This window comes from Mesoplodon mirus (genome assembly GCF_964341445.2).
Source record: "Mesoplodon mirus genome assembly, chromosome: 4".
Taxonomy (NCBI): domain Eukaryota; kingdom Metazoa; phylum Chordata; class Mammalia; order Artiodactyla; family Ziphiidae; genus Mesoplodon; species Mesoplodon mirus.
Genome location: NC_138979.1, coordinates 163518934 through 163530417, shown reverse-complemented (window position 1 = coordinate 163530417; position 11484 = coordinate 163518934). Strand labels below are relative to the sequence as shown.

Here is an 11484-nt window from a genome sequence, read left to right as displayed (position 1 = left end):
AGGAAGAGACAGGGAAATAATCTAGACTTCTCTAAATGTACTACCTGCTTGGTAAATTTTGGATTTGAAACCATATAACTGTTTCACAAAACTATTTTTTTTTTAAAAAGCAGCTCCCAAAAATCCAAAGCAAAATGAAATATTCAGACCTAACTGGGTATCAAGTTAGTGGCATAATGACACACGGAGGAATTATTCCAAGTTACTTTAAAGCAATGCAACTTGACTGTACGTGCCTAGAGAGATATACCCTGAGGACAAAAAAGACTTGAAAAAAAAATTCAGAAACTATTATCATTAGGCATATGTTTAGTAATCATATTAGAAATGTTATTCTGAAACCATTATATATAGAGTAGGATAAGGCAAATGAGTAATTATGTTAACACCATTAGGTACTGAGACTTTCAGAAGAGATACACATATAAAATCAAAGTAAAATCTGTATAATCCTAAACTTGGATTGGAATATTAGTATAAATGCATGATGCATTTTCTCAAAAACTATGTGTATATGTGAATTTTTTAGCTCTGTCCACTGAAAAGGCTTACAAACAATAATTGCCCAGTAACGATGAGCATTTGTAGCATCCAGATTGTTTTCTTTAAATATCATTTTCCACTTAAAGAAAACCTTCTTGGAAAAAGGACTGATTCAAGGTGTGGGGCAGAAAAAGTACTAAATTAGCCTTGAACATCTTGTCACACCAGAAATCAAGTGATCTTGGATGCGGGGTGCTTCTGCTGCTGCTCAAACTAGTGTGTGTGGTTTGGAAAAATTCAAAGAACTGTACACTGAGTGCATGCACCTTTCTGTATGTGTGCTATACTGCTATTAAAAGTTCGTTTCGGGCTTCCCTGGTGGCGCAGTGGTTGAGAGTCCACCTGCCGATGCAGGGGACACGGGTTTGTGCCCCGGTCCGGGAAGATCCCAACATGCCACGGAGCGGCTGGGCCCGTAAGCAATGGCCGCTGAGCCTGCGCGTCCGGAGCCTGTGCTCCGCAACGGGAGAGGCCACAACAGTGAGAGGCCCGAAAAAAAAAAAGTTCGTTTCTACATAATGGAAGATTTCAAACATATACAAGAGTAGAGAGAATAATATAATAAATATCAGTTTCCCCATTATCTAGCCTCAACAGTGATCAAAACTCATAGCTATTCTTGTTTCATCTACAGTATATTCCACCCACCTCCCTCTCCCCAATATTTTGAAGCAGATTTCATTTATCCTATCACTTCATCAAAGACTGTGTTTAATCCATAATCTATGTAAAAGACAATCTATCTAAAACATCTACGTATATAAAAACATACATACGTAATACACATAAGGAGTGTTCTAAAGGTAACTTACTAAGGATCACACAATACCTCCCCCCCGGAGAGTGTTTTGGAGGTAGAGTGTGGAGAAAGAAGACAGCGTGTAAAAATTTTTGAGTGTGAATGTTTTCACAGCGTCCAGTAATTCTCCATTCGCCAGTCTCACGTTTTCCCACTCTTTTATTTAACGTTGCCGCCCCCGGAAGGCTTTCGTATTTGGGACCCCAACAAGGAAAATGAGATTAAGTGTAGAATAAAATAAAGAGACTTAAAAGGCATCTCAACTTCGTTAGTATTTTGCCTAGAGAACGCTCTATCGTGTCACAGTGGAAGAGATGCATTTGCTTTTTCTTAACGGAAGCGCTTATCCCGTGATAACTCCGGTTAGAAGAGAACCGAATTGTAGTCTTGTTCAAAGAACTACAAATCCCAGAAGGCCATTCGGCTAGGGCGCCTGCGCACCGCGCGCTCCTTCCTTTCCCCAACTCTCTGCCGGGAAAGACCCGCCCCGCGGTGCTGTCGCTCGCGCTGGAAGAAGCGGAAGAACATGGCGCTCACCAGGTGAGTTGTTGATTTCGGTCCTCTATACGGAAGGGTCTGGGAGCACCCACCATTTTCATTTCTCTGCCCACACTCTCCGGGCAGTAACCCAGCCCGAGCCACAGAGCGACATAGGCCGAGGCCACGGCTAGGCCCTCTCGCCGGCCGCCGGGGCGACTAGGCCTCGCCGAAGCTGGGGTCTTTCCTGAGCTGCTTCTGGGGTTGAGTTCGCCCCCTCACTAGGACCGAAAGCCGCGGCGTGGCGAATAGTTCTCTGGCTTAAGATGCCGAGGAGTCGCATGTGTTTTCGCTTAAGCATCTTGGGGGTGTGGAGAGAGCTCCCTTGGGTCCGCGGCTCGGGTGGGCGCGATGGGAGTGTGGAGGGCAGTGGCTTATTTGTCTTGGCAGAGTGAAGCGGGTGGGAGGCGACCGCCTGGCTTACTGCTGTTCGCCTGCCGAAGTCTCTCTCCTGCCTCTGTCCCGAAACAAGGATTCCTGGGAAAAAAAAGGGGGGGGGCGGGCGCAGCACTGAACGGAGATTTAAAATCAGCCACAGTACTGGCCGCTGTCTACTAATTCGCGCCGCTGCTCCGCACTTTAACTGTGGGCCTTAGAATTTCTTCCCGTAGATGGAACCACTTCGGATTTTTGCTGTCCCGGTTGCCTTGGCAACCGCAAGTAAAGTGGTCCCCGCCTTTAAGAGAAAGATGCTTAAGGGGGCGATTCCAAGGAGTTACGTAACTCCTATTAGTTGTCGACCTTGCTGCCCCATCTAAATAGAAAAACTTTCCATGCGAACGAACGCAACAGGAAAAGTTGAGTGTCGCAGAGGGTAAAGAAAGTAATCACGTTAGTACGTACTCTTGAGTTCCCTAAACACCATTCTCCTCACATACGTTTTTCCTGGCTGATGACAGTTATGAATCCTAAACCTATTAGAATCAGAAAATTCTTTTGGGAATTACTTTTGGGTGCCTTGCTCTATCCTAGGGCTTGTGTGTATACAGAAGGAAATCTGATAGTCTTTGGCTGCAGGGAAGATGGGGTACAAGGCATACAGATATGAAACAAAGAACAACACAGAATGCTTATTGTGTAGTACTGACCTTAAGTGCAAAAAGAATTAGATGGAATGAGCTTAATGAAATGGAGCGTGTTCCTTAGTAAATGTTGCAGGCAGCAAACATTTGATTGAGTGTTCTCCAGCTGGGAGAAGTGTGACAAAGACTAGTCGAGTTATGAGGAGAGGCTTTGTGGAAAAGATGGAATTTGAAAAGGACACAAAGGAAAAATATCAGAGATATTGTGGGTATTGTGTGCTTAGAAGTGCAGTGGCAGGGACTTCCCTGGTGGTCCAGTGGTTAACACTCAGCACTTCCAATGCAGGGGACGCCGGTTCAATCCCTGGTTGGGGGAACTGCGTGGCGTGGCCAAAAAATTATTTTTTTTTTCCTTAAAATTGCAGGGGCAGAGTGCAATCTTTAAATAGCTTGACTTACATAGCTTTCTGATTTTGTTGAGTTTTAGCTGATTTGGTTTCTAGTTATGGTCTCAAGTTTCCAGGTGAACTGTTTTCTCTGAAATCTACCAGGGATTCTTAACAGCAGGGACTGGACATGCTGATGTGTTACAGTTCTGGTGTTACTAACTAAAGATTTAAAGTCATACTGATTTAACTTTCTAAACTCGTGTATTTAAGGTTATGTATCTAATAATATCACTTGCATTTAATATGCTTTCTTTAGTAAAGGGGAAAGGATAGACTAAGGTGTCTCCACAGTGGCACTGTTGACGTTTTGGACTGGATAATTCATTCTTGTATGGGACTGTCCTGCGCATATTAAGATGTTTAGCAGCATCTTTGGCCTCTACCCACTAGATGCCAGTGGAACCTCCAAACCCCTTTCTACCCCCTGCCTCCCAAGTTCTAACAATCAAGATGTCTCCAGACATTGTCAAATGTCTACATTGTAGATATTTTGCTCCCAGTTGAGAAACACTGAGGTAGACTTTCTGCTGGCTTATGCAGCCCACCCGACCATAGGAGTGTACCTCATGGGAATATCATCCTTTACAGGGAACAACAAAATTAAGACCCCCTGGAAGGCTAGGGTGTGTTCTAATCATAATCCAGACCAGATTTCCTGTTTACTGGTTTGTCCAAACTCTGCCTTTTGATCATTTAACTGATTGGTTCTTCCAACAGAAGGTAAAGACAAGAGAAATGAAACATAAGTAAATATTTTGGCTTCTTTGTTACTGTCTTTGTATCCCTCCTATGTATTGGGTATACATGGTTTACTGAAAACAACTGTGGTATAAGCCCAAAATGTTTGACTCCATTCATCCAGTTAGTAAATCGCATGTGTTGAAAGTCTACCATGTATCAGGCTAGGGTTGGTTTTACAGTATTGAATCAGTCAGGCAAACCTCTTATCCTCACAGAACTTACATTCTAGGGAAGACAGACTGCAGGAGTAAACAAATCAGTAATGCAAGTTCAGGTAGTAAGTACTAAGAATAAAATACAAATAAAGGGATGGAGAGTAACTCAAAGTGTGGGGTGGAATGCTGTTTTGGACCAGCTGATCATGTAACAGCTGTTGGGAGGTATAATTGAGCAGGGACATGAATACTAAGAAGCAAGCACTAAAAAATCTGGTGAAGAGTATCCTTAATAAGTAAATAGAATACTTTATGGCAGTGGGAAAGCAAATGTAAAGATCCTGAGATGGCTTGTTTAAAGGAACAAGTAACATAAAAATGAGTGCAAATGGAAGAGTGAATATATTTCTTTTGCCAACATTGAAGTAGGCCCTGCTGTGAGCTAGCTAGACAATGCGTGGAGAGTTAGGAATAAAAGAAACAGAAGGCGTGATTCCTGCCCTCAAGTTGCCTACAGTCTAATGAGAGAAAGAAAGGTCAATAAATAGATGATAGCAATAAATAAGGTAGATGTTGTAATAATGATACATAGAGGGTCTTGTGAGAGCATGGGTGATTAGTTTGGGCAACTAACCCAAACTGGGGGAATTGGGGAACAGCTCCAAATAATCAAATATTTATGGAACACATATTGAATGGTATTTAGACACCGTGCCAAGTGGTTCATGGGTACTGTCATTTAATACTACAGCTCTGTGAGATAGGTAATCTTATGGTCTGTCATTACAGATGAGAAAACTGAGGTTCAGAGAGGTAAACAACTAATCCAGGTTAGTGAGTGGCATAGGTAGGATTTGAACTCTGAGTTCTTAGCCATCACATTACCTGACCCGCCAGACTGAATTAGAGCCCTCTGACATACGCTGTCATAACACTCTGTACTTTTTCTTATGACTTAGTAAGTGGATTACTGTGGATTTGTGTGATTTTGATTGTCTCTCTCCCCTGCAAGACTCAGCTGTCATTTTCTGTTCATCATCTCATTGCCTACCTAACACAGTGCCTGCACCCCAGCAACCACTAAATATTTTTGAATAAATAAGCTCTACTGCTTATTCACATATTCTTTTTTTTTTTTTTTTTTTTTTTTGTGGTACACGGGCCTCTCACTGTTGTGGCCTCTCCCGTTGCGGAGCACAGGCTCCAAATGCGCAGGCTCAGCGGCCATGGCCAAATTGCAATAATCAAATATAAGAGTTTTTAAAATTCTGACTTTTATTATCTTTGCTTATAGCTTTTTACCTGCACCTACTCAGCTATCTCAGGACCAGCTTGAGGCTGAAGAAAAAGCAAGATCGCAGAGATCACGGCAGACCTCACTGGTCTCCTCCCGAAGAGAACCTCCCCCGTACGGGTACCGGAAAGGCTGGATACCTCGGTTATTAGAGGTAAATAATTGTGCTGAAAATTATTATAGCACCTTTGTAAAATAAATGTAAACCCTAGAACTTCTGCATATGAATGTCAGTATGATAGAAATTCTGGTTGTGAGCTCTCAAGACATGTGCTTCCCTCAGAAGATTGAGCTTTTTCTTCTTGCTTATTCTCACTGCTTTATGATCACTGAAGAAGTGTACAATTTATGTCTATTCTTATGTCAGACTGTTACTCATGTACAGAAGAAACTAACAAAACCTTTATGTTTGGGGGGGATTATAGTATATGGAAAATAATGGGAAAGTAAGAGGAAGAAGATGAAAGAATGGTTTCATGTTCAGGTGCCTTTCCCTCCCTCTCCCCTTCATGCACAATGCCGCATCACCCTGAAGAAACAACTTTCCTCCAGGGAAAACTCCAGCAGCATTTCCTTTTCTGATTTTTTTCCTGTTGGTATAGTGGCTAGAACACTGACAAGTTTTTTTTAATTAATTGTTTTGCATTATAGCTGGGTTCCTTACTCTCTCTCTCTTTTTTTTTTTTGTTTTTTTCGGTACGCGGGCCTCTCACTGTTGTGGCCTCTCCCGTTGCGGAGCACAGGCTCCGGACACACAGGCTCAGCGGCCATGGCTCACCGGCCCAGCCGCTCCGCGGCATGTGGGATCTTCCCGGACCAGGTCACGAACCCGTGTCCCCTGCGTCGGCAGGCGGACTCTCAACCACTGCGCCACCAGGGAAGCCCTGTTCCTTACTCTTTGTGTGACCCTGGACAGATCCTAAGCTCTCTTCATCTGTTTTCCTATCTTCAACTTGAGAATGTTAATATATCCTAACATACAGATTAGATAAATTTGGGGGAAGGTATAAGAGACAGAATTTGTTGGTTGATTCAGAGGCAGTGAGGGAGAAGGAGGAATCTGAAATGATCTTTTTATATCTCTAGCTCGTTCCGAAAGAACAAACTTTTTTGGCAGCACCTATTCTCCTAATTACTCAGGATCTTGTGCATCACTTCAATGCGTATTCCTTTCCCTAATTCCAGGGCATACTGCCCATGCTTGATCACCTTTTTTTTAATCTAGGGAGAAACGCAGACATTTGAGACTTTCCTCCTCCAAGCCGCTTCCTGTTCTCCATCTCCCTATATTCATTCTGACTCCTGCAAATTTTCCTCATCCAATTCCCAAGGGATATACCTGCCCTATTGAAAACCTCTGTGCCTATTCATGTTTGTACCCAGTTATTTTCATTTCATCACTTTGTCATGTTCTGTCTTTATAGGGTTATAATTTTACTTTACAAAGGGGAAGGGCCCAGTGTCCTTAGCTTTTTTTCATATGCCTGCAAGTGGTGATCATAGTGAACTAAGTATTCAGTGGTTTGAAATATGTTGCTTAGCACCTATAAAAAGGCAACTGTGTCCTCGGCCTCTCTCATGTTTGTCATTACCCCTGCCCTACCAAACTCTTTGTACAGCCTAGAAGAGGAACACTCAACTAAAGAGATCATGTCTTCTCCTAACATATTCCCTGGTGATTTTTTTGTTTCTCTGGTTGATTTTTGTTCAGCTGTCCTGTGGTCCTTATTAATTCTAGTGTGTGAAAGCCAGTCTTACCACACTTATGATGGGATTTTTGTTGTTGTTGCTTTTGTTTTCACCGATAATGTAATTTGTGAGAAGCAGAGCAAAATAAAAGATATCAAGGAAGCTGTGATGCTGACTTATCTGTGGCAAAAAAGAAAGAACTTGTCATTATCTAACAGAAGGCTTGAGTGTTTCTTTTTAGGGATTACAGATGCTCTACTTTTGGCCTCTTGATAGATTAGAGTTGGGTGGCAGGCATCATTTTACCTACAGTAGAAATCTCATCCTTACTTGCATTTCAGCATCAGGACATTCAGGTACTATTAGCTTTTAAAATCTTACTTGACTGTCAAAAGTGTCATATTTCCTGGTGGAGCAGAACAGTTTATTTGAAAATCAAACCAAAATGGCCAGCTAATAGAAATACTGTGAGTGCTTCTTGAGGAGAGTGAAAGTTCTGTGGAAGAAAGCATTTTGTTCTAGTTTGTAAAGTAAAAGCTATGATTTTTCTGGCAAGCTTTATGACCATGTAATGCCACATCTACAGTCTTTAAGTGCTTATTACAGTTGAAGAACTCTAGTAAATCTGAGCCCATGTCAGATTGATGGCCTGGCTACAGGTAGGACCTTTCTTGGGAATACCTTAACTATTTTCTGCCTAATTTACAAGAAAACATCTCCTTTAGCTTTATTGTTTGTTTTAAAAAATGTCAAACCTTTCTTTAGCAAGTAAGCATGTTGTACCTAGAAAATCATATATCCAGGATCTAATGGAATATTTCTTGAAGGAGGAGATCATATAAAAGTGGCTATTTTCATAATTTTTTTCCATCAAACCCCCTCTGAATGATTAATATTAATATATTTTTTCTCTCATTTCTTAGTGAAATGATTTGCCTTTTTTGGAGCCAGGGTATTTCAGTTTAGTAAAAAATTTAAAGACTTTTGGGGTCAAAAGATCTGGGTTCAGGTCCTTGTAGCTATCCATGAGACCTTGGAAAAATCACTTTTAACTTTTCTAAACTTGAATTTTTTCCATATGAAAATATGAGGTGTTGAAGAACTATAAGAATTAAATGAGAATATATATATGTGTGGGCAAGTATTATTAAATTTAACAAAACTAAATTATATTTAATATTCATATGTTAATTTGATGATATACGTTTTTGTAATATTAAACTTCATTGACAGACTTAGCTTGTTCTACTTTAGAAGTCTTAATTCTCTTCTAAGTAATTGTATAATCATCGTTAGAAATGTGGTAAACTCATTTCTGGGTCCTTCCTATGTATTTGCTTCTCATGGAACACTGAATAAATAGGATGTTGTTAAAATCTGAAGAAGAAATATAATTCTGTCCTTTTTTTTTTTTTTTTTGGCTGTACTGCTCAGCTTGTGGGATTTCAGTTCCCCGACCAGGGATTGAACCTGGGCCACAGTGGTGAAAGCCCGGAATCCTAACCACTAGGCCACCAGAGAACTCCCTAATACTTTACATTTTTGCTCTACCTATAGCATGACCTGTCCTTCACTAAGAAAATTATGTATGCTAAAATGAAAAACCTTTTCCTTATGCTAAACATTTTGTTTAATTTCTTCCTGTCATGTACATAAAATCCACATCGTTGCCATGGTCTAGAAGCCCTTTCGTGATCTGGTGTTTGTCCACCCCTGCAGACTTATCACCTATATGTCTGCTCCTCTGCCCTCAATAAGCTACTGCCCCAATGGACACTCATTTCCTAGAACATGCCAAGCTCATTTTTGCAGCACGGCCTTCACACTTGCTGTATAATCTGCCTAGAAAATGCTTCCTTCAGATCTTCCCATGACTGATTTCTCATCATTCAGGCTTTGGCTCATGTTACCTCTTCCCAAAGGTTATCCCAACCACACTATCAAAAATAGTCCCTCTTGGGACTTCCCTGGTGGCGCAATGGTTAAGAATCTGCCTGCCAATGCAGGGGACACGGGTTCGAGCCCTGATCTGGGAAGATCCCACATGCCACAGAGCAACTAAGCCTGTGTGCCACAACTACTGAGCCTGCACTCTAGAGCCCACAAGCCACAGCTACTGAAGCCCGCGCACCTAGAGCCTGTGCTCAGCAGCAAGAGAAGCCACCACAATGAGAAGCCCGCGCACCGCAAGGAAGAGTAGCCCCTGTTCACCGCAACTAGAGAAAGCCCGCACGCAGCAACAAAGACCCAATGCAGCCTAAAATAAGTTAATAAATTAATTAATTTTAAAAATAATAAAGAAAATAGCCCCTCTTCCCAGTCCCTTTATTGCTTTCAAGGCATTTATCACAAGCCAAAAATTATGCTTCTTATATCTTTGCCCACTAAAGTATACACTCCACAAGGTCAGAGACCTCTGTTTTGTTTACTGCCATTTCTGTAGCATCTAGCATAATAAGGGTTCAATGGTTATTTGTTGAATAAGTGAATATATCCTAAATCTCAAACTACTATTAAATATTCTTTTTATTTCTTTTTAATATATAGGATTTTGGAGATGGAGGTGCTTTTCCAGAGATCCACGTGGCCCAGTATCCCCTGGATATGGGACGAAAGAAAAAAATGTCAAATGCACTGGCCATTCAGGTGGATGCTGAAGGAAAAATTAAGTATGATGCAATTGCTCGACAGGGACAGTCAAAAGACAAGGTAACCTTCTCATTGATTTTTTTCCCCATTGATAAATATTTTGTGAGGAGTTTTTTTAATTGTATGAAAAATGATAAATCTGGCCATTTAGTTTATGTTAAAAGTAACAGTGACGTATACTTAGGCTAACTGAAGATGACTTCATAACAATATGAACAATATAATATGACTTCATAACAGCAATGACTTTTTCCTTTGAAATTCCCCAAATTGATGATAGGTTATGTATACTTAAGGGTTTTTATGTATTTGTTTTACATTTTAAAAACAGTTCTTTTTTTTCCCTTCTAGTTTTATTGAGATATAATTGACATACAGCACTGTATATTAAAAACAATTCTTTTATAGTACTAACTTTTTTAAAGGCTAGCAAATTTTTTAAAATCTACAATCCTAGCGCCCTAAAAAAATTAAATTTAGTTTTGTCTATAGTCTTCTATTTCTCTTCCATGTACTTAAAGAGTACATAGATACTGGGCTTCCCTGGTGGCGCAGTGGTTGAGAGTCCGCCTGCTGATGCAGGGGACACGGGTTCGTGCCCTGGTCCGGGGGGATCCCACATGCCACGGAGCGGCTGGGCCCGTGAGCCATGGCCGCTGAGCCTGTGCGTCCGGAGCCTGTGCTCCACAATGGGAGAGGCCACAACCGTGAGAGGCCCGCGTACTGCAAAAAAAAAAAAAAAAAAGTACATAGATACTTAATTATTTTAATGGTTTATTTGAATAGAATTAATCACATAAACTTCTTTCTCCCTTGATTAAGTACAAAACTGACACTTGCTACTATTAGGATGGCCCTGCTTACAAAGTAATCCAAAGACCAAAAATGAAGTTTACTTTAAATAATCTCATCACAGAGCAGCCACACTCAGAGCCAAGGAACTGTTTTTAAGACCTAGTTTGTTTTTTTTTAATAAATAAATACTCCAAGTAGAGGTAAAAGGGCTCTTTAGAATTGAAGATATTGGGGAAAGTACTTGAGAACCTTCACTACCTGTCCTTTGCTTCTCTCTCTCCCAGACATTTTCATTTTACCCTGTAAGACAGCACTAATGATGGACCATCCTTTGCTCCTCCATCATGGCTGCTAGTTTTGGAGGAAAACAATTACGCAATCATGCAAATTTGTATCTCAGGTTTCAGCAGAGCTGCCTTGATGTTCCTCCAAGTTTAGCTCCTACTCCTCTCCATCCCCTCTCAGTTTAACAGGCGACTCCCCATCTGTTTGCAGATAAGACTATTGGAAGAAAATTGTCGGCTTTCTTTATCCTGCACGTGTCTTTTTGTCTTGACTATTCCTTTTGTCTCTATAACAAATCTCTTCTATCTAAACCTAATCTTGCCAAGTGTATTCTAGTGTATCCTGGATCTCGTCCCTTCCCCTTGTAACCTCACTTTACATGTATTCCCACTTTACATATATGCACACACACATACACACTCAAACATACACATCCTTTTTTTTTTTTTTTTTTTTTTTTGCAGTAGGCGGGCCTCTCACTGTTGTGGCCTCTCCCGTTGCAGAGCACAGGCTCCAACGCGCAGGC

General features: G+C 41.1%; 1 protein-coding gene across 1 annotated transcript in view; it reads left to right on the top strand.

Annotated features, from left to right (window-relative positions):
- Positions 1–1785: 1785 nt before the first annotated feature.
- SNW1 (SNW domain containing 1) overlaps positions 1786–11484 on the top strand; it is a 35179-nt gene continuing 25480 nt past the window's right edge. Inside the window, exons 1-3 of the mRNA XM_082617658.1 lie at positions 1786–1882; positions 5541–5694; positions 9777–9938. Of these exons, the coding sequence (XP_082473784.1) occupies positions 1869–1882; positions 5541–5694; positions 9777–9938 (330 nt within the window). The 5' untranslated portion in view covers positions 1786–1868. The remainder of the gene's footprint in view (positions 1883–5540; positions 5695–9776; positions 9939–11484) is intronic.